The 27,717-nt window shown below is 54.7% G+C and overlaps 1 protein-coding gene across 1 annotated transcript; it reads left to right on the forward strand.

Annotated features, from left to right (window-relative positions):
• Window positions 1-27,715, forward strand: LOC130840355 (multidrug and toxin extrusion protein 1-like). Its single transcript, XM_057715788.1, has 17 exons — window positions 1-174; window positions 6,261-6,362; window positions 7,778-7,846; window positions 9,306-9,454; window positions 10,424-10,466; window positions 11,558-11,602; window positions 14,557-14,654; window positions 14,905-15,002; window positions 15,106-15,219; window positions 15,302-15,369; window positions 18,211-18,319; window positions 18,428-18,503; window positions 21,779-21,848; window positions 22,068-22,200; window positions 25,444-25,538; window positions 26,365-26,443; window positions 27,152-27,715. The coding sequence occupies exons 1-17, from the start codon at window positions 40-42 to the stop codon at window positions 27,376-27,378; spliced, it is 1,710 nt and encodes a 569-aa protein (XP_057571771.1). The 5' UTR covers window positions 1-39; the 3' UTR covers window positions 27,379-27,715.
• The last annotated feature ends 2 nt before the right edge of the window (window positions 27,716-27,717 follow it).

Genomic DNA, 27,717 nt, shown 5'->3' on the forward strand with positions numbered 1-27,717 from the left:
CCCGCGGCCTCCCGCGCGCCCCGCCGCCGGCGCCGGCACATGGAGGCGGCCGAGGAGCCCGCGCGCGGCCCGGGAGGCCGGGAGCCCAGCCCCGAGCGCCGCGCGCCGCGCTGCCTGCCGCCGGCCGACCTCCGGCGGGAGCTGCGGGCGCTGCTGCTGCTGGCGGGCCCCGCGGTGAGTAGCGGCCTCGGCCGGGCACCCGGGGGCGCGGGGCGGGGGGCACGGGGCGCGGGGCCCCGGAGCCCGGAGGCGGGCAGGTCCCCGCGCCTCCGCGTGCGCCCGGGCCCGCCGCCTGCCCGCCCCGGCCCGGAGCCCTCTCGGGACGCGGCCGGGGCCGGCGGAGCCGCGCGGCGCTGGGAGCTTCGGCGACGCGGCGCACGGGCGGTGGAGGCCGGGCGCGCGCGTCTCCCGCGTGGCTGCAGGCGCGGCGCGGGCGCGGAGCGTCTCTCGGGTCTGCAGCCTCAGCCCCGTGTCCTCGCAGCTGCCTGGAGCGCGCCTCCGCCCCAGGAAACCGGAGGCGCCTTGCCCCCGCTCCCCTGCCCCCAGGGACCCTGCTCAGAGCGTGTTTGATGTGGCTGCCTTCGGGGTTGAGGTTTTATCCTTATTATCAGTGTAGGACTCTGTGCCGTCTATTAAAAGTAACGTGGGTTTTGAAAACCACAGCAGCCACAAAGCGCACCACCCTGTCCCTGCTCTCCTGCCGTGCAGGGGAGCCCTTTCCTTAGACAAGAGGAACCCGCTGTGGTTTTAGGGCGAGAATACGCTTTGGGGCCCGGGGACGACATTCTGCACCTGCAAAGGCGGAGGCAGGCAGCTGTGACCCGACGGCGACCCGGCCCTTTGCGGGCCCCTGGGATGCCCGCCGCGGTGCTCAGGGGGGCAGAGATAAGGCAAGGGACAGCGTGGTGGCCTGAGGGTCCGGGTGGCGGAGGCCGGCCGCAGCTCTCCTGCAGGGCGGAGAGGACACCTGCTTAGGGACCTTGCTCCGTGGGGCCCAGCTCCCCGCTTTGATCTCAGAAGGGGGTTAGGAAACAGCTGTGTGGACCCACGTACTCTGTAACCTCTTCCTGCCTCTGCTTGTCCATCCCTAAAACGAGGATAATAATACGTGCTGTGGCCCGACATGCTCCCGCAGAGTCACTGTGACAAAGGCCTCTGAAAGGCTGCTATTGCTCTAATGGAACCAAAAAATGAAGACGTAAACAATGCAGCCTCCTGGGACCCAGCCGCTCCCGGGCAGGCCCCTTGTCTCTGTGGCCCCCCGCCGTAACCGGTCCCCATCACGTAGGGGACCTTTCGCTCTCCAGGATGAGCACGGGGCTGACATGCCCTTCAGGTACACGTGTGTCCACGCCTGTGACAGTGTTCGTTACAGGTGTAATGTATGTTCCATGTAGGAAAAACAGAAAACCGAGACAAATGAAGGGAAGCGTCTCTGAGATGACATGAGATCATCTGGGAGAGAATTTGGGAACGTTCCTTCAGCCCTTTGTGGGAGATTTTCCGTGGGACTGACTGCTTTACCCAGTGAGGTTGTGAGGTTCTGGCACCTGTTTTGTCTCTTATGGGCTGCATACGCGCCCCTCTTGGTCTCTGCATCTCTGGTCTCCTCTGCTGTGGGTTTTCTGTTTCCCGGGGCGTGAGGAACAGGAGAGACACCCCTCACTGCCTGTGCCCAGGGTCCCACACTGTGCTGTCTGCCATCAGTTAGGTAGGGTGACAGGTCTGGGTCTCCTCTCTGTGATTTTCTGTCTCCGTTCACCCTCTCCCTTCCAGCCCTCTCATATTAACACTAGGTGTTAGGATTTACCACTCCCGCAGTGAGCTTTCACTGAGGGCTGTAAAGACAGAATCAGGCAAAACGCAAAGGAAACTGTGCGAGGTGAGCCGTGCACAGCTGAGCAGAGGCTGGGGCACGTTTTCTGTGTATCCCGCAGAAAGATTTAGGAAAACTGTGCATTTGTGGGACAGGAAGGCAGTAGTTGAAATCATCTAGCCTCAGGTGTTTCAGCCGAGCTTTCTCTTTGTCATTAGTACCTTTGCCAGGCTGAACTGTAATCCTGCAGAATGATCCCAAGGAGGGCTTGCCCACTCCCCAGGGGCAAGGGCTGTGCACAGCATTGCGGGGGTAGAAGGGGGCTGGGATGGCCGGGGCCCAGACCATCTTTGGTCTTGTTTCCATCTTTGTTGAGATGAGTACCCAGGAGAGAGCTGAGAGGGTTCTAGGGCTGCAGGGCAAGGACCAGCGAAGACCCCGCCGGGGTGCAGGGCATCTGGAGAAACTGGCTTTACTGCATTCAGGACCCACGAAACATGCGGGCTGATGGTCTGACTTTTATCCTATAGGCAGGGGGCGTATTCAGTGACCTTATGTAAGATTCCGCAGGAGCAGGTTTGCTAGAGGCAGAAGATAAGCCTGTAACCTAGGCCAAAGGTTAGACTTCCCTTGTGGTTCAGTGGTTAGGACACTGTGGGGTCAATCCCTGGTCAGGGAACTAAGATTTCATAAGCTGCATGGCCCAAAATATATACATACCCCCCCCCCCCCCCCCCGCAAAGGTGATGAAGGCCTGCAAGGAGAAGGCTGTCCATCTAGGAGATGTTTCACAGGGGGTTGGATGTGACAGCTGAGAGAGTAGTCAGTGAAGGGGGCCGGTGGGCAGAGGAGAGCTGGAGGTGGTCCGGGCCCTCCCTCTGTCCTCCCCATCCTCGCCAGGACCTGACTCTGTCTCTGTGGCACCCTCACCGCTCCCCCCACCTGCTCCCAGCCTCCGACTGGTCTCCTGGCTTCACCTCAGGCTGCCAAAATGCCCAACACAGAGCCACCATACTCCTTGTCAAGCGCACACCCGTGCTTGTCACCCTCTCCCTGGTCCCGAGAGGCTGGCCGCCAGCCCTGTCTCCCAACGGCCCTTCCCTCAGCCTCCCCCCAGCCCCCATGCCTCACTCCCACCCCTCCTGCCTGGGACATTGTTCCAGACAGACAGGCCACCTTCACCTGCCTGCTCAGCACCCAGGTTTCCACTGCACTTCATTTCTTCCAGAACGTCCCGTGACTCCCAGGCTGTGCTGTCACAGCTCCTGTTTTCTCTGTCGCACCTATCACGTGTGATTAGCTATGTTGCTCCGTGTGGAACACCTTTCCCTGTGCTGCAGGGGGTTCCCTGGGAAGGGATGGAGCCGTGGCGTTCATCTTACATCCACAGCCCCACGCTTGGCGTGTAGTCTCTGCTCCAGAGGTGTGGACGCGAATCAGCCATCCGAGGGTCAGGTGATTGGGTCCCAGCTGCACCTGCGAACTGGCTGTGTGACTTGGGGGTGGGTGTTCAGCCTGCCTGCTTGCACTTGCCCTGTGTATGTACACCCAATGACCTGGTCGCCTCCTGCCAGGCCGACCTTTTCTGCTAGTGCAGGGCTTCCCGGCATCCCTGGGACCGGGGTAAGGATGGGGCCCCTCCAGAACTGTGCTCTTACAGCACAGCGGGCAGGTTTACCTGCTGTCCCTCTGGCATCTGGCCCTGGAGGGCACCCTTCCAAAGCTGCCAGGGGGTGAGAGTTTTGCTCATTGCTGCCTGGCCAGAAAATGAGGGTCTCTGGGACAAGAGGCAGAGACAGGTGCACAGTCGGCCTGGCCATTTTCTTGTCCACTTGACCCCCTCTGAGCCCCAGACAGCAGTCCTGGAGGTGTCTGGGGGAACAGACCTGCGGGCACGGTAAGACGCCCGCAGTGGGATGGCTCTCTAGGGTCTGGTCCTCCACCGCCGCATCTTGTTTGGGTGTGTATGGGGGGAGGGGTATGGTGAGAGGCATATCTCATCCCCAATCACATCCTGAATCTGTTGCTCGAGATGGGTCCAGGTACCAGCATTCTGAACAAACAACACCCCCAGGTGATCTTACCTGTGTGGTTAGAACGTGAACTCTGGAGCCCCCCCCCCCACCCCGAGGCTGGGCTCAGGAAGGGCCTCTGTGTCAGGCACTTCGAGGGCTGGGTCATTATCGAGTCCCTGGCGGGGCTGCCTCGGCTCCAGCCAAGAAGCAGGTTAGCATCTTACGCGGATTAGCTCAGCTCAGCCAGACTTCCTGGCCTCTGGTCTGAGATAGTCGACTGTTTCCACCCCTGCACTGGGCACCGGCCCTAAGACAATGCCCATCCCCACCCAAGTGAAAAAGACATTCCGTGCGGTACAATTTGTATCCAGCGGATCCTGACCGCAGAGGAGACAGCACATGTTCCTGTGAAGCCGTGAAAAACAGCTTACGTGTGGCCAGGGCCACACACGGGACAGGGCACTGTGTTCCGGAGGTAATGGTATCCCACGGAAAAGGGGAAAACAGATCTCTGACAGCTGTTTACAATAGTTTATGCAATAAAGCCTTAAGAAACAACCTAAGGGCTTCCCTGGTGGTGCAGTGGTTAAGAATCCGCCTGCCAATGCAGGGGACACGGGTTCGATCTCTGGTCTGGGGAAAATCCTACATGCCACGGAGCAACTAAGCCCGTGCACCACGACTACTGAACCCATGTGCCACCACTACTGAAGCCCGCATGCCTAGAGCCCATGCCTCGCAACAAGAGAAGCCACCGAAATGAGAAGCTCACCCCCACTCACTGCAACTACAGAAAGCCCACGTGCAGCAATGAGGACCCAGTGCGGCCAAAAATTAAATAAATAAATAATAAAATAAATCTTAAAAAAAAAAGAATCAAGCAGATTAGAAAATATCTCTAAGATTAAAAAAAAAAAAAAACCTGAAAAGATTTGAAAGTGATGCTGAGTGTACCTAAAAGGAAGGGTCCTGGGATCTTTACAGTTACATAAACTCAGAAGGAGGTGCCAGCTCCACTGAATGAGACCACAGAAGGTGTAGGGTGGGGACAACACTTAAACTGTGGCCAGTCCCCGGGTACAGGCCTACGGGGGCCACTGTTCCTGTCTTTGGGTTCTACAGAATTGGGTTTTTCACACCCACATGTTTTATTTACACCCCTCCCTTCCCCGGCTTTTCATTGCCCTCTGTATTCTGCCTCATTTTGGTTTAGTTTTGCAATATGTTCTAGAAGTATTCCCCCCCGCCACATACACACGCATACACCCAGGCTTAGGAGCAGGCCTTTCATGGTTTGACCCTCTGGGCTCACCAGCAGAGTTGCAGCCGTTTCTCCCCACATGCAGGGAGGGAACGCTTGTGGTCACCTGAACTGTCACTGGCAGGGCCAGATCCGGTCCCCACGTGGCGATCTCGGGGTGGCTGCAGCGCTGGCCGCTGGCTGTGTGGACTGGAATCACCGGAGCCTTGTCTGAGCGCACAGCAGAGGAGCCTCTGCCCTTGCAGGACTGAGGGGCAGCAGGGCCGGCTCCCTGAGCCCGGGGCTGTCAGCTTTGAAAGGGGCACATGGGGCAGACATGCGTCCTCAGGCTCCGATTCTGTCTCCCCCCATGGGCCACCCAGCATCCCAGGAGCGAGGGGCTTTCCCAAGAGGTCCCGGACCGCCCGCGTCTAGCAGGTCGTGGGAGGTGGTTTTAAATTAACCTAAGGAAGCAGAGTCCGTGTCCGAAGGTGAAGCTGGAAGTTCCTGGAATCGTGGGGGAGGGTGGCTTCAGCAGCTTAATTTGCCCTCCTGTCAGTGGCTTCACGGAATCTGACAATCAGAGATACTGGGCAGACTGGAAACGACCGACCCCAGGATTCCAGACCCCCTGGCCTTCCGCTGGGATGCCCTCAGGTCCGCCTCGGTGGCTCCTCTCTGGACAGTCTGGCTGGCTGTTGAAGGCTGTGTTCTCTCCAGCCCTCGGTAGGAATCTGAGATCACAAGAGGGTCCTCCCAGCAGGCAGCCTGTGGAAATTTCACAGAAAACAAGCATGCCGTCTACGGCGTGAGACTGTAAAGGGAAAAATAACGTTAAAAAGCTAGGAAGTTCCAAAACCGATGCTGCTGGCGGTAGCAAATGACCGCTCACGTTTTTCAAGAAGCCCACCAGGGGACTTCCCTGGCAGTCCGGCGGTTGGGACTCTAGGTTTCCATTGCAGGGGGCACGGGTTCTGTCTGTGTGCCGCCCCACCTCCCCAAAAAAAGAAGCCCCCCAGAAGCTGCCCACTGGCCTGTGAAAGCTGGGAGGGGCTCCATAAAAGCCAGGTCTCTTTACCTCTGAGGGAGCCGACCCAGGGAGGGTGGGGGGCCCCCGGGAACCCCGCCCCTCCCTCCCTCTGTGAGGCCGGCCCTCGCCGGCAGCTTCTTGTTTTCTGTCTCTTCCCAGTTCCTGGCCCAGCTGATGGTGTTTCTCATCAGTTTCGTAAGCTCCGTGTTCTGTGGGCACCTGGGGAAGCTGGAACTGGACGCCGTCACGCTGGCGATTGCCGTACGTAGGGGACCTGCCAGCCCACCTGCGTGTATTTGTCTCCTCCCGCTGCCCTCGCAGAGCACCACGGTTTAGGGGCTCAGAACAAGACACGTGTCTGTCCTGTCTTTCAGTGCTGGAGGACACAGGTCTGAAAGGGGTTCCACTGGGCTAAAATCCAGGTGTGGGCAGGGCTGCGACCCTCCTTCCACCCTCAGCCGAACTCTCCTTGGCCAGGCAACCTCACGTCTTCCCCCAGGAGCTGGGGTCCCGATGCGACGTCTTCGGGGGCCAGAACTCTGCCTGCCACGTCAGCTCGTTTGTGATCTGTGGAGCTCTGGCTGCCACCCTGGCCCCCCTTCTGGGAGAAGGGAATCCGAAGAGGGGGGTTGAGGTGGACGTCACCAAGAGAAGCCCCTCCCCTCCCCCACCCTGGATGTGTCCTTGTGCTGAGATGCCAGAAGATGACGCTGTGGGTCCCAGGGTCCAAGCCTAACACCAGGAGGCGCTCCCGGTCCTTCCTGCACCCCACACGTGAACCCCCACAAGCAGAGAGGACGTGGCTGACCTCAGCCGGGGTTGCGGGCCCCAGGGCCCCGCCGGCTGGTCTGGCTCTGCCTGCGAGGTGGTGCCTTTGCGCCGTGTGTGTCCCTGCGCTCCGCCTCCCGGGCCCCCTGCGAGGCACACGCTGCCTCCCGCGCCTGGTCCCTCGGGCGTGTGCGTTTGCACCTCTGAGCCGCGCAAGGCGGCTCCGAACCCGTCCCCAGTGTTCACGGGCTGTTTTGCTTTCAGGGGGCAGCATGGACACCCCGGGTTTAATTATTCTTTTCGGTTTCTGATGCTTGGAAATTTGGGGCGACTCGGCAAGCCTCCCGCACATCCTTTGCGGCCAAGGAAGTGCAAGAAAGCGGGTGCTTCTGGGCGTCTCCTGCAGGCTCGGGGAGGTGGCGGGGTGGCAGGCAGGGCCTCAGATGTCCCGTGTGGCCGCTTCCTGCTTTAGGGGCGCTGTCCGGGGTCCCCCGGGGTTGCTGCTGACCCTGGAAGGCCTCTGGCACGAGCCTCGAGTCAGAGGCTTGCTTCTGTGCTCCCAGAGCCCCTCAGGGGGTGGCATGGGCCGTGCTTGGTCTCCAGCAAGCGGCTTTCCCAGAACTGCGCTGAGCCCGCCCGAGGTCCCCTTCCGAAGGGTGCGTGATCCTCTGACACTGGGGAGAAAAATGCCTAAGGCTTCAGAAAGAAGAAGGCCGTGCGATAGATAACCTCTGGCCTGGAACGTCCTTTCCCGCCTACGCTGTGTCTGTCCTTTACCTCAGGGCCCGAGGGGGTCTGTGCCCGGGCGCCGTGCAGATAGCAGAGCCCAGGCCGCTGCGATCAGGGCAGACCGAGAGCCTGTCTCCGGCCTCCTCTGACCGTGGGGCCCCTCCCTGCGTTTCTTTCAGGTGATCAACGTCACTGGTGTCTCGGTGGGGTTCGGCTTGTCCTCTGCTTGTGACACCCTCATGTCCCAGGTAACCGGCACCCCTGGGGCAGGTCAGGTCACGGTGTCCTCTGGGGCTGGAAGGACCCCCGGCAGGTGGAGGGAGGCGTCCCCCAGGGCCAACCAAGCCGCACGTCTCAGCTCCCCTGGCCACTCTGCCGGGAAGGGGTGTTTACTTGCACCCCTGTTTTGACAGATAGGGGATGTTTTGTAAAAGTCCCTCTTAATCACCTGGGACATCACGGCGCTTGGTGCGTCCAGGGTTCCTCAGACACGAGCGAGCATCAGAGTCACCTGGGGGCCGCCCCAGCCGCAAGCCGGTGGAGGCTGAATGGCCAGGTCTCGGGTGGGGGGAGGGGAACGGCCCGCCTGGTAGAGTTTGCCGAGTCCAGTGGTGGAGCCAGTCTTTCTGTGGCTAATGTCACGCTGCCCGAGATGTCACTGAACATGGACCTGGGGAGAGACGTGCGCGGTAGGTTTTCTGAGTGTTGGGAGCTGGCTCCAGGCCCCACCCTCCCCCGGGGTTTGCACGTCAGTGGGTCTGGCGTGGGGCCCAAGACATCACATCTCTAATAGGTTTCCAGATAATGCCACCCTGACTGTACGTTAGGATCCCATGGACATGGGGAGATTTTACAAATTACTGGTATCTGGGACCCACCCTGGACCAGTTAAGTCTAGACTTATCTTTAGCAGGCCCCTGGCATCAGTGTTTTAAAAGTGTTCCCCAAATTCAACATCCACTTTTTTTTTTAAATTTTATTTATCTTATTTTTTGGCCACGCCACATGGCATGTGGGATCTTAATTCCCCGACCAGGGATTGAACCCGAGCCCCCTGCACTGGAAATGCAGAGTCCTAACCACTGGACCTCCAGGGAAGTCCCCTCAACATCCACTTATGATAAAAACTCTTCAGAAGGAGGGCATAGAGGGAACCTACCTCAACATAATAACGGACATATTTGCCAAGACCTACAGCTAACATCATACTCAATGGTGAAAAGCTGAAAGCGTTTCCTCTAAGATCAGAAACAAGACAAGGGTGTCCACTCTCACCACTATCATTCAAGATAGTTTTGGAAGTCCTAGCCAAGGCAATCAGAGAAGAAAAAGAAATAAAAGGAATCCAAATTGGAAAGGAAGAAGGCAAACGGTCACTGTTTGCAGATGACAGGATGCTCTACGGAGAACATCCTAAAGATGCCACCAGAAAACACTGAGAGCTCATCAGTGAATTTGGTAAAGTTGCAGGATGCAAAATTAATACACAGAAATCGGTTGCATGTCTAGACACTCGCAACGAAATATCAGGGATGTGGAAAATGTTCCCTTGGTGATTCTGACGGGCAGCCCAGTTTGAGAACCACGGATACCCAAAGAACGCGGCAGTCCCTGGGGCCGTGTGTCTCTTCCACCGCGAGGCGTGGTGGAAGGCCTCTGGGGGTCCCGCTTCCTGTGCTGACGGGGTGGTTTTGGCTGTGCACGCAGACGTTCGGGAGCCAGAACAAGAAGCACGTGGGGGTCGTCCTGCAGCGGGGCGCGCTGGTGCTGCTGCTGTGCTGCCTCCCCTGCTGGGCGCTCTTCCTCAACACCCAGCACCTCCTGCGGCTGTGCAGGCAGGACCCGGCCGTGGCCAGGTGAGACGGGCCACGCCCCGGCGGGACTGGGGCCCTCCCGGCAGAAGGACGGCCCCAGCCAGGTTCAGCCTGCGGGGGTTCCCAGGGCCGGGGGCGAGGCCCTGCACCAGGAGGGGGTTAAGCTGTCCTCAGCGGATGTTCTACCCTTGGCCCCCGGGATCTAGACCCGTCCTCATCTGGGTAATGTTCAGGTAAATAGCTGTAGGCCACATAAGATTTGCAGACACCCCCCAGGTGAGATGGTGGTGTGTGGCAGTGGTTCTTGGTTTTGTGATTCTTGGCCCTGGGTGGTAGTAAAATCACCTGGGTGCTTTTAAAGCCCACCCGCGGGAATTCCCTCGCGGTCCAGTGGTTAGGGCTCCGAACGTTCACTGCTGGGGGCTCAGGTTTGATCCCTGGTCGGGGAACTAAGACTGCAGCAGCTGCGTGGTGCGGCCAAAAGGTAAAGAAATGAGATAAAGCCCACCCCTTGCCTGGTCCCCTCCCCCAGCACTCTGGGCCTGGGGCGCAGCCTGGACATCCGTGTCATTTCAGTCATCCCCTTGATGATTCTAAATGTGCCTCCAGGTTTGAGACCCGCTGGTTTAGTCGAGAGAGACCTTTGCGTCCTTGTGGTAGGCCAGGGGCTCTGAGCCCAGGGGACTCAGAGACGTTTCTGGGTGTCAGCACTGGTATCGGGGCGCTGCTGCTGGGAGAAGCCAGGTGGTTCCGAGCACCTTACCATGCGCCGGAGGCCCCCTCGGCGAGCGTCACCCGGTCGGCGCGCCTGTCCTGGACCCAGAGGCTGGGAGGAACTGGGAGCGCTCGCTCGGGTCATAGGAGGAGCCGCTCTGTGTACATTTTCACGTTGCTCCGGCACGCAAGCCCATAAACTTCGGAAGAGCCACGCCTGTGAAGGGCTGTCTTGGTGGGTCCTGTCTGCCTCGCCCTGGAAGTGGAGGCCTCTCACCTTTTCTTTTCATTGCACAGGCTAACCCAGACCTACGTCACCATCTTCGTTCCAGCTCTTCCTGTAAGTTTCCAGCGGTAAGAGGGTCCCTCCTCGAGGTTCTCGGGTAGAAAGGCAGCTGAGACGCTGTGAGCTCAGGGACCCGGTTTAGTCCTGTGATTATTCTCAGATGTGGTGTTGCCTCCTTCAAGGAAGCTGGGTTTTAGTTACGCCCGTGAAAGACCCAAACCTTCGTCCCTCGAGAAACCCCAGGGTCCGGGCGGCTCCAGGGGCCGCCGTCCCAGCACCTGTCGCAGGAGAGGAGCCCGGGGGCCTCGCTCGGAACCGTGAGACTCTTTCTTGCTGAGCGTGACACACAGAACCCAAGTGTGTGTTAGTGTGTGACACCGTCTTGCCTGGTCCGTGGACTAATTTTCATCAGTTAAGCGGTGCAGCCGTGAGTCTGCTGGGCCGCTTAACAGACTATCACAGGCTGGGGGCTTAAACAGCAGAATTCTGTTTCCTCACGGTTCTGGGAGCTGGCGGGTCCAAGGTGACGGTGTGGGGGTTGGTTTCCCCGAGGCCTCTCTCCTTGATGTGCAGACCCCGCCCTCTTCCCAGGGGCATCTCCCCCGCCCCCCGCGCACCCGCGCTTCCCCGCGCACCCCCGCTGCGTCTCTTGTCTCCCTAGAATGACCTGTGCTAGTGGACCAGGGCACGTCCCGATGGCCTCGTTTTAACATAATCGCCTCTCTTAAGACTTCCGCTCCGAATACGCTCACGTCGGGCATTAGGGCTTCAGCGGGTGAATCGGGAGGAGATGCAGTTCAGCCCTCACAAGCAGTCACCGCCGTCATCATTGCCATCGTGGTCTTTCATTTATCCTTGAAAATTTAGTATTCCTGAATTATGCCCCCAAATAAGACTGTAGTCTAGTCTATGAAAGGGGGAGCCCCCTCGAGTTTGCGCAGGCGCCTCCTTTACAGCCCAGCCCACCGCCCCCAAAGGAGTCCAGGCCAGGCACCCAAGGAAGCCGCCCTCCCAGACCCCGGGGATGCTCAGGTCCCTACAGGGGATGTTCGGACGCGGGGCTCCCGCCATGGCCGCCTCGGGGGCTCCTGGGGGCGCCGCACGGCCGGGCCAGGGTGCTGACCTCTGTCTCCCGCTCCCTGCAGGCAACCTTCCTTTACACGTTGCAGGTGAAGTATCTGCTCAACCAGGTAATGCTGCCTCTCCTTTTCTTCGGGGGTGACGCGCGTTCGCCATTCCGGGGTCAGGGAGGCAGGGGTGGAGGAGCTCGCCTGCCTGGAGCCGCCGAGAGGCACGTCTCCGGGGGGGGGGGGGAGCGCAGGGCGGTGGTGTCACGGAGAGGACGCGTTATCATTGGCTCTGGAAAATTCGTATCCGATTCCCGCTTGGAAATATTGTCATTGGTGGGAGGGGGATGGTGTTCTTGGCCCTGTACCGTCACCCGGCTCCGGGGGGCCGACCTCGCAGCGCAGGCCCGCCTGGGAGGCCCCCCTTTCCCCGGTGGGGATGTGAAAGCACCCCCTCCCCACCGCGGAGGTGCCTCACGTCATCAGGAGTCTGCGCAGGTGACTAACAGCAGTGGCCGGAGGCCCAGGGGAGGCTGCCCCGCTCGGTCGGTAGGTGTGGGTTCGTGTGTGGGACTGTTGACCTCCTTCCAGGCGGATCCGGGTAAATGGGGTACCAGGCAGTGGTAGGGTACCAGGCAGTGGTAGGGCACCAGCCACGTGGGCGGCTTCCCAGGGCGTGTGTGACGGGGGCAGGGAGAGGAGAGCGAAGGAAGCTTTCTGCCCTATTTAATACCCTAAAAATCAAGATATGACCCTACTCACCGAACCACAGTATTTCACATCTTTATTAGTATCCGAATTATATACTCGAAATGCCCGTAAACAGGCAGAAACCGGCATGTCCCAGTTGTGCTCTGTCCCCTCACAGTCTGTGACCCTGTTTGAGGGCCTTCACCCTGACTGTCAGCCCCCCCGCAAAGGGATCTAGTGCGGGGCTGAGGGTGAGGGCCCCTCCCTGGAAGACGCTGAGACGGAAAGGAGGGTCCAGGCGGAGCCCTGAGCGAGGGTCAGGAGGGTGACCTGGGCTGTGGAGGACCCATAGCTTCCCCGGGCGGGGAGGAGGGGCTGCCCAGGCTGCCCAGGTGCGGGGCAGGAGGCGAAGGCGGAGCTGCAGGGGATGGGACACGTGAAGGACAGGTTGCCGGGGTCACTGAAGGACTGAGAACGTGGGAAGGTGAGAGCAGGCTGGTGGGGGGCGGAGGGGCCGCAGCCTCTCCGCCCTCCGCTGCCTCCGCTGTTCTTCCTCCTCTGTTTTATCTCAGTGGGATCTCACTCCGCGTTCCCCACCACGCCCCACCCCTGTTGCCAGGCTTTTCCCCGGGCCGCCCACACCCTATCCCTGGCATACAGATCGGGGCACCTCACTCGCTTGCTGAGACAGGCCAGGGCTCCTGGTGAATAAGTGATGCACAGCGGTCCTGGTCCAGGCCCCCGAGCCTGACCCCCCGAGCCTGTAGCCCCAGCCGAGGCCGCAGGACGCAGGGTGGCCCGGGAGCATGGGACTCAGCGCTCGATTCGGCGAGAGTTCCGTGCGGATCTGGGGCGTCCGGCCAGAGCAGAGGCGCCGTGAGCCAAAGGGGCCAGCGCCCGCCTGCCCTGCGGAGTGGCCCGAGCCCTCCCTGCCTCCCTCCCTCCCCCATCTCTGTGTCCGGAGCTGCCACGAGGCTCTGCCCCGGTGGGAAATCCAGGCTGCCTTTTGGTGAGAAAGTGACCTCAGTTCCCCAGGCAAGAGTGAGATGTTTCATTTAGACTGATGTGATTTCAAAGAGCAAAATGTCAAACGGTGTGTGATTTTAGAGGAGGGTTTCTCAGAGTAGTCACTCAAAGGAGGCAGTGAGGGGGCGCTTTTTAAAAATTAAGGTATAGTTGCTCTACAATGTTCTGTAAGTTACAGGTGTACAACATAGTGATCCACAATTTTTAAAGGTTATCCTCCACTTCTAGTTATAAAATATTGGCTGGGTTCCCTGTGCTGCACGATGCATCCTTGTAGAGTATTTTCTATGTAGTAGTCTGTGCCCCTTAATCCCCAGCCCCTATCTTGCCCCCCTTCCCTCTCCCACTGCTCTGTATCTGTGAGTCTGTTTCTGTTTTGTTATGTTCACTAGTCTGTTTTTTTTTTTTAATTTTTTCTAAACAAATTACAATGGAAACATTTTTTTTAATTAATTTTATTTATTTATTATTTTTGGGGGGGAGTCTTTTATTTTTAAGCAACTAATTTATTATTTATTGCTGCACTGCTTATGGGATCTTAGTTCCCCGACCAGGGATTAAACCCGGGCCCTCTGGCAGTGAGGGCGTGGAGTCCTAACCACTGGCCTACCAGGGGAGTCCCTGTTGTTTTCTTTAGATTCCACATACAAGTGAGATCGTACAGTATTTGTCTTTCTCTGTCTGACTTAATCCACTTAGTATAATACCTTCCAAGTCCACCCATGTTGCTGCAAATGGCAGAATTCCATTCTTTTTGATGGCTGAGTAATAGTCCCTTGTATATATATACACTACATCTTCTCTATCCATTCAACGGTGTGGTGACACTTTACCGTGTGGTGGCACCTCCACAGTCGGGAGAAGCAGTATTTCCTGCCAGGGTCACAGCCGGCTGTTCATCCGAGTCTGTTTTCTATCCTGATGCCATGTGGACAGGTGTTCGGCCCTAGTCCAACGTCACTTCAGTCTCACGGCTCAAGTCTCAGTCTGAGGTGTGGGAGGCCTGGGCCTGTGCACGGGGCCTGAGCTGATGGGTCCAGCCGGCACCCTGCGGGTCACAGGGTCTCCGTAGGTCAGTTCCCGCCCTTCAGTGTTGGTCCGAGTGTCTGGAGGAAGGTGATGTGCTCACAGTTTGTGACCCCAGCCGTCCTCGCACTCGTGCCCAGGAGCTCTCTCCCCCTCCCTTTTTTGCCACCTCCTCCTCTCCTGCCCTGTGTCCGTGGCCCGAACGCCGCGCTTCCCGCCTGACACAGGAGGGAGGGCCGGGCGGGCAGGAGCCGCGTGGGGAGGCCCACGCAGCCGCCCCGCTGGCCACCGCGCACGCGTGTCTGGGCGGGTCTCCAGCGCGGCCTCCGTTCCAGGGCATCGTCCTGCCCCAGATCGTGACTGGCATGGCCGCCAACGTGGTCAACGTCCTCGCCAACTACCTGCTGCTCTGCCAGCTGCATCTTGGGGTGATGTGAGTCCCACCGAGGTTTGGGACAGGGACTGGGGGGCGGGGGGCGGCCTCCTGTGGCTCTTCCGGGGCAGGGTGTCCACACGGACTCTCCTGCTTGCGCTGCTCTGGACCCCAGGTGGGGGTGGGTGGGATGCTGGTCCAGAAGGAGGTCGACCGCCCCCCCCACCCCCCAGCCGCATCACCGGCGGGGCTGGATGAGGTCGGGGACGGGCACCTCTCACCAGGCCGTCCTCTCCTCCCCGCTCCCCAGGGGCTCGGCGCTGGCCAACACGCTTTCCCAGTTCACCCTGGCTCTGCTCCTCTTTCTCTACATCCTGGGGAAGAGACTGCATCAGGACACCTGGGGAGGTAAAGGCTGCTTTCCGCCTCCGAATGGATGTGGCTTCTGTCTTGGCTCGAGCCCTAGCCCGGAGGCCGGACGTGTGGACCGGTGTGTGTGTCCCGCCCGCAGGGTGGTCCTGGGAGTGCCTGCAGGACTGGGGCCACTTCTTCCGCCTGGCTGTGCCCAGCATGCTAATGCTGTGCGTCGAGTGGTGGGCCTACGAGATCGGCAGCTTCCTGAGCGGTCAGTGCGGGGACGGCCGGGGGCAGCGGGTGGGTGGCCGGGGCCTGTCCGGAGCCGGGTGTCACCCATCCCTCTCCTGCAGGCGTCCTCGGCATGGTGGAGCTGGGAGCCCAGTCCATCGTGTACGAGCTGGCGGTCATCGTGTACATGGTGAGTGTCGTGGGGCGGGGCTGCCTGCTTCCCTTGAAAGAGTCCTGAGCACAGGTGTTCATAGTGTTCATACTTTGTGAAATGATTCCTGAAAGTGACAGCTCACCCTAGAGCGTGGGAGGCTCCTTCTGGTATTGGGGGGCCTGGGGGGGTCTTCCCTGTGAGCTGGAGGGCCGTGGGGAGAAGCTCCAGCTGTCCTGGCCGCTGCTGGTCCTCTGACTCCTGACGTGGTCCGGGTCTGAAGGATTCGGTTCGATTGCCACACTTGCGAGACACATAGGCTCTTTTCCGGTTGTCGCAACACAAGCTCCGTGGGGACAGGTGTAGGCGTGAAGGTGGCGGCGCCGCCGGCAGGAAGGGCTGGGCTCCGCTCCCGCCTGGCCTGAGGCGGCTGAGAACTCGTGACCACTCGTGGGTTAGACCCTGAAGGAATGAAGCGGGGTCTGGAGCAGACATTTGCACCGAAGTTCACAGCGGCCCTGCTCGCGATCGCAGGGAGGCGGCGGCGTCCCCGCCACGCACGCGCGGGCCCGTGTGTGGGCTCTTCACGTGGTGGGATGTTGTTATTTAGCCAGAAAAAGGAAGGAGGTGGTGATGCGCTGGAGAAGAACCCTGGTCTTTCCTTTGGCTTTGTTTTACTGACAACATCCGCTGGACCTTCTGCAGGGCTTTCCTTCTCAAGTGCCAGCTTAGAAATCTACCAGGGAGGTGGGGACAGAACGGGGTCCGTGGTGCGGGAAGGACTGAGGCCTGCACGTGTGGTACACAGAATATGCATTTCCTGTTCTCTCTAAGAACCATTCTCTCGAGGACCTACACTTTTCGTTTTTGCTTTTTTCTCTTCTCGGCATAATTTTTTAACCTGTATTTATCATTTCAACACTCTTCATATTTATGTGTAGTTTATATTTCAGTAAGTTAAGTAACTTTAAATCAAAGTGCTTAGTGGTATATAGTATTCCATTGTGTGTCATAATTTTTTTCTTTTTTCTTTTCTTTTTCTTTTTCTTGGCCTCGTGGCTTGTGGGATCTTAGTTCCCCAACCAGGGATTGAACCCAGGCCCTGGCAGTGAGAGCACCAAGTCCTGACCACTGGACCACCAGGGAATTCCCCAATTATTTGATTATTTCTTTAAGATAGATTCCTAAAAGTGAAATTTAATGACAGTTTTATATTGCTATACTTTCTGACAGGCTTATAAGAATTTATTTATATTTCTCCCTAAAAATATAAATTACATTTATATCCTTCACTCACATTCACCAGTGGTTTACATTTTGCCCCATTTCTTCCCTCTGTCTTTCTCTTCCTCTCTCTCCATGATCCGTATTCAAATACCACCTGTTGTTCTGATCACGTCCTTTATAACTATTTTTCTCCTGGAATGTAGGTGTCTGGCCTCCTTATTGCCATTTAATCTAGAGCAGATCCTCAGCCTGTTTGGCTTTCTTGACATTGTGAAGAGTAGAGGTCACTATATACGGACTGAGGTCTGGGGAGGGTCAGTGATGTGCTCAGGGTCACACGGCCGAGCCAGGTTGAACCCGGGCTGTCTGGTCTCAGAGCCCCCCCGCCCCGGCAACACTCCCCCCTCCCCCCTGTGTCCCCTGTAGCACCTCACTAAAAGGGTAGTGCTGCCACCAGATTGGTGTGTGTCTTTCTGTTTATCTTTTTTTTACTTTAATTTTTATTTTACGTTGAAGTATAGTTGATTTACAAGGTTGTGTTAGTTTCAGGTGTACAGCAAAGTGATTCAGTTATAAATATATGTGTATCCATTCTTTTTTGGATTCTTTTTCCCATTACAGAATATTGACCTTTCTGTTTTTTTTTAAATTTTTTAAATATTTTATTTTATTTTATTTTATTTATTTTATGGCTGCATTGGGTCTTCACTGCTGTGCGTGGGCTTTCTCTAATTGCATGAGTGGGGGCTACTATTCCTTGAGCTGCATGGGCTTCTTAGTGCCGTGGCTTCTCTTGTTGCAGAGCTCAGCATCTAGGCGAATGAGCTTCAGTAGTTGTGGCATGTGGGCTCAGTAGTTGTGGCTCGTGGGCTTTAGCGCACAGGCTCAGTAGTTGCGGCGCACGGGCTTAGTTGCTCCGCGGCATGTGGGATCTTCCAGGACCAGGGCTCAAACCCGTGTCCCCTGCACTGGCAGGTGGATTCTTAACCACTGCACCACCAGGGAAGTCCTTCTGTTTTCTTAAGTTCCTTTTTTTTTTTTTTTTTTTTTAATATTTATTTGGTTGTGCCAGGTCTTTAGTTGCAGCACACAGGATCTTTAGTTGTGGCACACAGGCTCCTCAGTTGTGGCATGTGAACTCTTGCTTGTAGCACGTGGGATCTAGTTCCCTGACCAGGGATTGAACCCGGGCCCCCTGCATTGAGAGTGCAGAGTCTTAACTGCTGGACCACCAGGGAAGTCCCTCTTAAGCTCCTTTTATCCAACATTTTTTTGGAGGGGAGAAAAAGTGCCATTTTAGGACGCTGTCTTCTAAACTCACTCCCTGCAGGTGTTTGAGAGCAGACCCAAGCTGAGCTCCTGGTCCATTCCCACACCCGGGGTGTGGTGTGTAGGGCCCTTCTTTGCACAGGCAGGAAGGCCCAGTGTGCGAGGTTGGGTCCCAGCCTGGCCTCCAAGTCCTGGGGTCACTGGACAGAGGGGACAGTACAAATGAGGCTTCTCAGACCTCTGAGGACCAGCTTTGACCCCCAGGAGTGAGGTGCCGCCTCCCAGGTCCCTGTTCCCGGGAGGAGGTGTGTGAGGCTGGGAGACGCCCGCGGGGAGGCCCGGCTCTGACTCCCAGCGTCACGTCGGGTCCCCTCCTTATTTCAGGTCCCGACGGGCTTCAGCGTGGCTGCCAGCGTCCGGGTGGGGAACGCGCTGGGGGCCGGGAACATCGAGCAGGCCAAGAGGTCCTCCACTGTCTCCCTGGTGGTCACAGGTGCCTAGACTCTCGGTGACATGCCCGCAGCCCACAGCCCTGAGACCCCCTGCCCTTCCCGGCAGACCGCCTTCTCACTGTGCGTTTCTCCTGCCATTTTACCTCCAGAACTCTTTGCTGTCATCTTTTGTGTCCTGCTGTTAAGCTGTAAGGACATCGTGGGCTACATTTTCACCACCGACCGGTGAGTGCTGAGGTTCTCCTTGGGGTGTGAATCTGTGGCAGAGAGACAGTTGGGTGGGAGCTGCTTTCACTCTGGGCCTCCTGGGTGGTTGCATCTTGGAGGGAGCCTGAGTCACAAGATCAGACACTCAGCTGTCACCTGACAAGAACAGCTTAGATGCAGGAACTCACTTGTCCTCTAGAAGCCAACTCAGTGGGCGTTAGTGGTGATACACACTCCTGGTGCTCACGTCTTTAAAGAAGGAAATGCTTTGGGTACCACTGTCTACATCTTCACTCCATTATCTCCTTCCCAACGACATGGATCATCTTGGTAGCCCAGAAGCTGCCCAAGTGCCTGGTTTGCAGTAGTTCCATAATGTATTTGTCAATCCGATTGAAGTGAAAATCTCACCCATGAACTGTCTCAACAAATCACATTATCAGTTGATCACTGAAGAAGAATTCTTGCACAGGGTAAGTCCCCCTGTGCTTTGCGGATTCTGTGTGGTTGGTTTGGTTGCTTTCGTCAGTGATGCCAGCTGGTGCATGCTGACCCGGTAGCTATGTTGTGGGGACACCACTTACCTGGGATTGTCTTATCAGCAATTACAGAATGCAGAGTTGACTTGTCCTTCCTGGACTCACAGGTCAGGTGGTGTGGACAGACTGGCTCTCAGGGTCTGTTCCTCAGGTGTGTGTCTTTTGACTTCTGGAGGGGGTGGTCATCTTTCAGCCCCTGCTGTTTTGCTGTGAAATATTTAAATGTCCCTCACTTCAGCATGAGTAGGGAGGCAGAAATCATTCTCATTTTCTTCAAAGGGAATCAGAATTCCAAATCTGTCCACTTCCGGAAACCATACAGAGCAAGAAAAAGAATGAAAAACAAGAGGCCCACAGACTAAATTTTTGCTGAAATTAGGAGACAGAGCAAACTCACCAGATCAAATTATTTGTGAGCTGACCAAACTCAGCTGAAACTGGCAGAACTAACGACGGATTCCAGCAACGACACGATGCCTGACACATCAGAGGGGAGAAGGGAGAGCACTGTGACTTCCTCACAGCCTAGTTTGTGCAACTTTTGCAAGTAAATTAAAAAAACTGAAAGGAATAAATAACTTTCTAGGGAAATAACTCATCAAAACTTATTCTACCAACAGGGACCTACTGTATAGCACAAGGAATTATACTCAATATTTTGTAATAACCTATAAGGGAAAAGAATCTGAAAAAAAAAAATATATATACACACATATGTATATATATAACTGAATCACTGTGCTGTAACCTGAAACTAACACAACACTGTAAATCAACCAGACTTCAATAAAAAATTTAAAAATAAATAAATTTTTTAAAAAATAAATTTTTTAAAAATTAAAAAAAACATTGTGGAAAACATAGGAAGTCTAAGTAGATCGAGTTCCTTAGAAGAAAGAAGAAAAAGTTATCGGTATTTTAAAATTTCAAAAAGCACCAACTCCAGAGGGTTCCAAAGCAGAGTTTTATAAAATCTTTAAAACATAATCCCAGTGCTGCCCTAACTGTTTCAGAGTGCAGAAAACGGAAAACTTCCTCGTTCTGTTCAGGAAGCAAGTATAATGTCTGTACCAAAATCTGACAAAGTTTGCACATAAAGGAAGCAGGCCACGGACCAATCTTCTTTATCAATATTGATCTTAAAATCCCAAATAAAATATGAAACGCGGTCCTACTGTAGAGCACAGAGAACTGTATTCAATATCCTATGATAAAGCATAATGGGAAGAATATGAAAAAGAATGTGTATATATGTGTAACTGAATCACTGCTGTACAGTAGTAATTAACACAACATTATAAGTCAACTATACTTCAATTAAAAAATAAGTAGACAATTCAGCAGCATGTTAAAAATAATATATTTTGATGGAATATAAAAGTAAATTTAATATACGAGGTGGAAAAATCAAGGTGCACACGCTAAAGAGAATGTCAGAACAGGAAATGATACATCGAGTCTCGAAGGGGAAAAGAAGACTCTATCTTTGTGTTTGCTTTTATTTTCTTAAGCGCTGGACAAATACAGACCGCACTAAGAATTGTTACCCAGTTTGGGGGTGGATATTGGGGGAACTGGGGAGGGAACGGAAGTAAGATTTTTCTTGATATCCTTTTCATATTGTTTGATTTCTCTTAGCCATGGGAAGGTTACCTATTCAAGAAACAAAATAACATTTGAATGAAAGAACGGTACTTCTGTCCTTTCTCGGTGGGGGCGGGCGGTGGCCATCCTGTTCCGTGCTGGATTTCTTATTTATTTATTTACTGCCAGACCACATCTTTAATTGCCGCAGGGAATTGGGAACTCCTGGCTTCCCCGGCCCCTGGCAGCGTTTTTCTGGTCTCCCTTCATTAAAGCATTAAAATGTAGTGATTGAAGCTCCTCTCTAGAGGTTAGGGCCAAGGCCGGCTCTGTAAACATCTGTGGCCTTTACAACTCGCCGACCTTGGTCCCCTAGAAGGAGCCCGACCCTTATTCCGCTGTGTGACATTCAGACACGTGGGGGGGGGGGGGTTGGCACGCATGGAATTGTGTTAAAAGAAGGAGGGCTCTATAATCCTGATTTTATTTTGGGGGGTTGGGGGAGAGAGGTATGAAATCGTTTGATTGATTTCTTTAAATTAATTTTTATTGGAGTATGGTTGCTTTACAATGTGGTGGTAGTTTCTGCTGTACAGCAAAGTGAATCAGCTATACGTATACCTACAGCCCCTCTTTTTGGGGTTTCCTTCCCATTTAGGTCACCACAGAGCATTGAGTAGAGGCCCTGGTGCTATAGAGTAGGTTCTCATTAGCTATCTATTTTATGTATAGTATCAATCATGTATATATGTCAATCCCAATCTCCAAATTCATCCCACCCCTCACTGATTTTAACTTTAATTTTATTGGACTACAGTTACTTTACAATGTCGTGTGAGTTTCCGGTGTACAGCAAAGAGACTCAGTTATACATACACATGTATGCATTCTTTTTTAGCAAAATCAGTTGATGGAACTGTCTACACGGACCGCATGGACTGTACATTTCCTAAAAGTCGTGAGATACAGTGCACAGTGGCTTCCTCTGCCGGCCGAGACACAGAGGGACTGTCCCCGAGAAGGACGCTGGCAGGACGCCTGAGCCTCAGTCACACACAGACGCAGAGCCCTGCCGGGCGGTCGCGGTCACCGACACCATCACCAGGAGGCTCACTGCCCTCCTCTCTCCCCACGTGTGCCGCCTGATCATCTGCTTTCTTTCCCTAACAGAGAAATCATCGCTCTGGTGGCCCAGGTGGTCCCGATTTATGCAGTTTCCCATCTGTTCGAAGGGCTCGCCGTGAGTACTACGCAGTGTTACTACACGCCTGTACGATCTCCGTGTTTCTTGCGTTGCTGGGAGATTTACGTGAAGAAGAGGGGCGGGGGCGCGTTCCCGTCGCGTTCCCTTTACAAGGTCCTGGACGTAAGGCAGAGTCCCCGGGCTGGGAGGTGCCGGCACGGGCGTCTTTGGGAAGCAGCCAGCGTGTTCAAGCCGGTGCTCGTTATCTGCCCGCAGTGCACCTGCGGCGGCATCTTGCGGGGAAGCGGGAACCAGAAGGCTGGAGCCATCGTGAACGCCGTCGGGTACTACGTGGTTGGCCTCCCTGCTGGGATCTCGCTCATGTTTGCGGCCGGACTTGGAGTGATGGGTGAGCCCCCCCGGGGCAGGCGGGGCTGAGTTATCTCGGGCCTGGGAGGTGGATGTCAGAGCTCATAGGCAGTTTTTGAGACGCGGCTTTAAAAGAGCAGGGAAACAGATGACGGCCCAGCTTTGATTTCTAAAATAATAGTTTGGCAGTACATCGGGGGTTAAGGCGTGATTACATTACAGCCTGAACACATTATCTCTGGGTGCTGTCCTGACCGTGCTCGTTTGTATCCATCGGTACTTGGCGAGCTCAGAGGTGGTGAGACCTCATCTGACATCATCGGACTCAGCTTTTTCAGATCAATGTGTCTCATTATGTTTTCCTCAAGTTCAATAATATTTTAATGAAAAACATGGGAGATGTCCGAAGAACAGAGTTGCCAAGGCAAAGTTCACCAGCACAGAAAATTATTTAGGTTGAGTTTCTGGCATTATTCATATTTTTTAAATTTCTTTTTTTTTTTTTTTTTTTTGGCCGTGCAACTTGTGGGATCTTAGTTCCCCAACCAGGGATCGCACCCGGGCGCTCAGCAGTGAAAGTGCAGAGTCCTGACCACTGGACCGCCAGGGAAGTCCCTGGCATTATTCAGATATTTTGGATTTGCCAATGGCATAGCTAAGGGATATAGTAAAGGAATTCACTTAAAAAGACCCATCTCTGTCTCAAGAGCTGTCCTAGGCCCACTCTGTCATTTAACAAAAACTCACCTACTGTATACAAAGTAGAGGGCGGTAAGAATCACTTAAAAGAAATGTTGGGGTACAAACTTCCAGTTATAAAGTAAATAAGTCCTGGGGGGGTGATGGTGATATAGTTAATAATACCGTATTGTATGAGGGTGAGTCAAAAATTAGCCACACTCTGTAGCATTCATAGACGTTTTAATATAACCGGAGTGCAGATAATTTTTGAGTCACCCTCATATATTTGAAAGTTGCTAAGAGAGTAGATCTTAATAGTTCTCAGGACTCCCCTGGTGGTCCAGTGGTTAAGACTCTGCTTCCACTGCAGGGGGTGCGGGTTTGATCCCTGGTCGGGGAACTAAGATTCCCACGTGCCTCGTGGCTCGGGGTGGGGGTGGGGGAGGTTTTCATATAGGCAAAAGAAGGTGTCGCTGTGTGTGGTGATGGACGTTAACTGGACTTACGGGGGTGAGCATGTCACAGTGCATACAGCTATCCAATCATGGTAAACACCGGAAATCAGATGTTAGACGTCAGTTCAGATGAGGGCTCTGTGAGGAGACCGAGGTCACTCCCTGTACTCAGTGGTTTTGAAAACTGGGTCCCCGCTGGCAGGATATGCCGTCTACCTGCACGCGGTGCCCAGAGAAGCATCAGAAGCTGCAGGTTCTCACGGCAACCCCAGAAAGTCATAGCGGCCACCATGAGTCCCCGAGGCTTTTCAGACACACCAGTTCCTGGGTCCTGCCTGGTTTATTCTGACAACCATCCTGATTCAGGGTTGCTACGTGAGTCAAACAGAGACCTTTCAGACAGTGCAGTGACCTCCTTGGAAGTTTAACGCCTGACTTTCAAATTCCAGCCGGAGATAGCTGGTTACATTCTGTTTGAGAGTCAGGGTGAGCTTGCGGTTTCTGCGGGCTGGGAACGCTGGATTGGGAAGAGGAAGCCTCTGCTTTCACTGGTCCATTCTAGGAATGGCAGGCGGGCACCTACGTGACTGTTCTCAATCTCTGGCTTGGGACTTCCCTGGGGTTCCGGTGGCTAAGACTGCGCTTCCAGTGCAGGGGGCACGGGTTCCATCCCTGGCCGGGGAACTAAGATCCCACGTGCCGCACTGATCACACCCGAAAAATGTGATATGGGGGTGATGGATACCAAGGAGCAGAATTGTAAAACCTGCACCAGATCTGGCCACTTCAACCTGTGAAGCCTGAGCCCCGTCTGGCCACCTTAGCCTCAGCCAGACCCAGACAGCTGTGCACATGAAGACCAGCCAAAGGGGCCCAGCAGAGGCTCTGCGTGCCCAGCTGTGGCCGGCGGGCGGGGCCGTGGGGGGCGGGCGTGGCAGACACTGCAAGGCAGGCGGCGGCGGCGGAGGAGGGGGATTCACGCCGGACAAAGGGGAGGCTCAGGGCTGCCCCGGGCGAGGCTGGAGGCCGGCTGCCCTGTGTGCCTTTCTCTGGCTGGTCCTGAGTTGGAAGCAGGGACAGGAATTAGGGACGCTGTCAGTTACTGATCACGGCTTGGACAGTTTTGGTGGATTATTGCAGAAGTTATTATTCAGCTTCTTGGATTATCCCCGGAGACAGAGATCTGGCCTCTCGCAAGTGTGACGTACGGCAGGCTGGCTTCTGGGTTGTTTATCACAGACAAGGGCTCGGCTTTCTGGGCAGGCTGCTTCAGACTGTGGGTCAGAGTTCTATTTTTGTATATGGTCTGAGCGCTGTGACCGCTGCTTGCGTGTGTATTCGGGCTCTCAGCACCTGGAGTTTCCGATTCTGCTGTTGGTTCCCTCGGCCGGAGGAACCCTCGTCACCTGGGGTCTCCCTCCGGGTCCTGTGTGGGTTCATGGCGCAGGGTTTGGACGGTGCTTTGAGATCTGCAAGGCTTCTTCCATCCTCCACTCCCCCTCAGCCTCTCCTGTACAGTCACCTCTCTTCGGATAACCCTGCCCTGGGAGTTACTGAAGTCAGAGCAAGTCAGATCTTGCGTGAAACTCTGAGGGAGAGAGCATCAGTCCTTTATAGGGCTGGTGACATCTGCATTTTTTTGGTGGGGGGTGTGTGTGTGTGTGCACCACCTGGCTTGTGGGATCTTCAGTCCCAGACCAGGGACTGAACCCCGGGCCCTCGGCAATGAAAGCACAGAGTCCTAACCACTGGACCACCAGGGAGGTCGCGATGTCTGCATTTGTGAAGTGGCAGTCCCCTTTGTTGAACAAAACGGGGCACAGAAGTTAGGAATGACTGTTAGAAAGTATGAATAGTTTATTTCCTTATAATCGGTAGTTTTCCTAATAACCAAGTGGTATGGTCGCCAAGGCCAAACATAGCTGCTGGATGTTTGTTCTGAGAGCCAGAAATCCGGCCTCGGGGGGGTTCTGGGCTTCCTGCAACCTTCTGGAAACTAACAGAGAGAGCAGGGTGGAGGTTTCTGGCTCACCTGGGCTCTGCCTCGGCCATGAAAGCAGATTCTCGGAAGTGAGTGAGGAGAAACACACTCCCCAGGGCGGCTGGTTTTCCTCTGACTTAAGCTCTGTGAACTACTTCCCTTCCAGGTCTGTGGTCCGGGATTGTCCTCTGTACCACCTCGCAGGCTGTGTGTTTTCTAGGCTTTATTGCCCGGCTGGATTGGAAAAAAGCCTGTCGGCAGGTAACTGTGCTCCTGGCTGTCCTTTTCTGGAAAACACACAGAGCCAGCTTTGCCTCTCTCTCCCTTATTTTGGAAGATTCTTTTCTCTCTTATTATAAATGCTACTATTTTTTTGTCATTGTTATTTTATTATAGTTGACTTACAATGTTGTATTAGTTTTAGGTGTACAGCACAGTGATTCAGTTATACATATATATATATATATATATATATATATATATATATATTCCTTTTCAGATTCTTTTCCCTTGTACAAAATATTGAGTATATGTCATTGTTATTTTAACTGGACTTTTAATTCAGATGTGAAGGGCCGTGATCCTCGCTTTATCTATTCCCCTTGGTTTATTCATTGGATAGAAAAACAGGGGGCTCTTTTCTTCCCTGAGTCCTATGCTAGACTTCTGCCCTCATTCCTGAAAAGCCAGTTTCAGGACAAGATTTAGAACTGGAGAGAAGGTGGGATGCCTCCAAATGTATCCTGATATTTACCCTGTGTTTATGAAGATACTTGTGGGCATCTTCCTCTATAAACTTCCCAGGGTCAGTGTAGGGTGATGGAGAAAAGAGCTGAAGGATGAGGGAGAATTCTACAGGATCCCGGTCCCCGATTTCCCCTCATTTGTTTTCCATCCAACCCTCCCCACCCACTGACCCCAGGTTAATCGTTACACAAGATGACTCCGGACTTGTTAACTAGCGACGCTCCCATGTTACATGTCCGTTAAAGAAAATGGCTGGGTTTTTCCTGCACGGGGGAGTCAGGCCCCGTGTTTGATTAGCACCGTGGTGAAGCCTGTGGACTGACTTTGTCTCGTCTTCCAGGCTCAGGTACATGCCAATTTGAAACGAAATGTGGCCCAGGACAGGAGTGCCGCTCTCTCTCAGGACCTACTTTGCCCAGGTATGACACACCTGCCTCTGCGCGTGGAAGGGGCCCGCCAAGGTGTTCACAACTAGAGTTGCTGCGCTGAGCTCCCATTTAAATAGGGCAATAATGTCTCAGAAACAAACAATAAGGAACAGCCAGCTTCAGGTGAACAGGGGAAGCTTGTTTGCTATAACTGCAGACTCGGACACACTGCTGTAGATGATGAAAGCTGCAGGTGGTCAGCTCAGTACGGATGCAAGCACTTAGGATATTTTCCTTACTGTTACTGTTCTGAAGCGCCATGAGACTGAATCTAGGTCTGGGTCACTGTCCTGCCCGGTACTTACCGGGCCCTCTGATGCGAAGACGCGCATCTCTCAAGGGCTGTGAACGGCCTTGAACCGTCTCTTAGGTCATCCTTCTCCTCCGCTGGCCTTAGTCTCTTTCTGAGATGCTAATTCGATGGGTGCTGGCATTGAGTGAACATTTCCCCGAAGCCTCTTAACCTAAAGAGCTACCTTCTTTGTCCCGTTCCTTGGTGGGGCGGAGCCCCTGAGGCCCCCAGCTGAGCGCAGCGGGATCCGGTCCATGACTGTGGGTGAGTGGACAGCACCTGACGTAGGATTTCCTTCATTCTCCATGGTAGCAGCTGCTTCTCCCAGCTGGCAGCGCGTACGCACATCTCCTTTTATACAGATACAAAATACCATTTTGAGGTGCTAAGTTCCTTTTCCTCTCCAGCGGGCCCTGAAAACCACGGAGGACTGTTGATAAGAGATGCTGACAAAAAAGAGGAGACTCAGTTGGATCAGCAGACGTGCCAAGAAGAGCATCTTGAGGCTCACCCGAGGGCCGCGGGGAAGGTGTCCGGGAGACAGCTGGTGCTCCGGCGAGGGCTCCTGCTCCTGGGGGCCGCCGTCACCCTGCTGGTGGGGGTTCTAGTGAGAGTCTGTGTCAGGGTTCAGTGACGGGCGAGAGGGAGAGAAAGTCAGGCCAAGGGGTGCTACTGAGCTTAGAACAAAACTTCACTGGCCCAAAGGTGGCCATTGGTTTTCAGTTAATGTTATTCAGCTGTGCCCCTGGAATGTCAAGGACTGAGAGTTCCAGGATACGTTTTCTGATGAAGGAAAGGAACGAAGGTAAAAAGGACGGGCTAGTCCGAGACGACGTCTGGAGGATGTCATCCACCACCGTTTCACCCGAGGACCACTGTGTACCAGCTGCATCGATGTATGGCTTTGATATTTCTTCCGCTTACTGTTTTTTTTTAGACACAAAAACCCATATACCAAGCACTTAAGGATTCT

The sequence above is a fragment of the Hippopotamus amphibius genome, chromosome 17 (assembly GCF_030028045.1).
Source record: "Hippopotamus amphibius kiboko isolate mHipAmp2 chromosome 17, mHipAmp2.hap2, whole genome shotgun sequence".
Lineage (NCBI taxonomy): Eukaryota > Metazoa > Chordata > Mammalia > Artiodactyla > Hippopotamidae > Hippopotamus > Hippopotamus amphibius.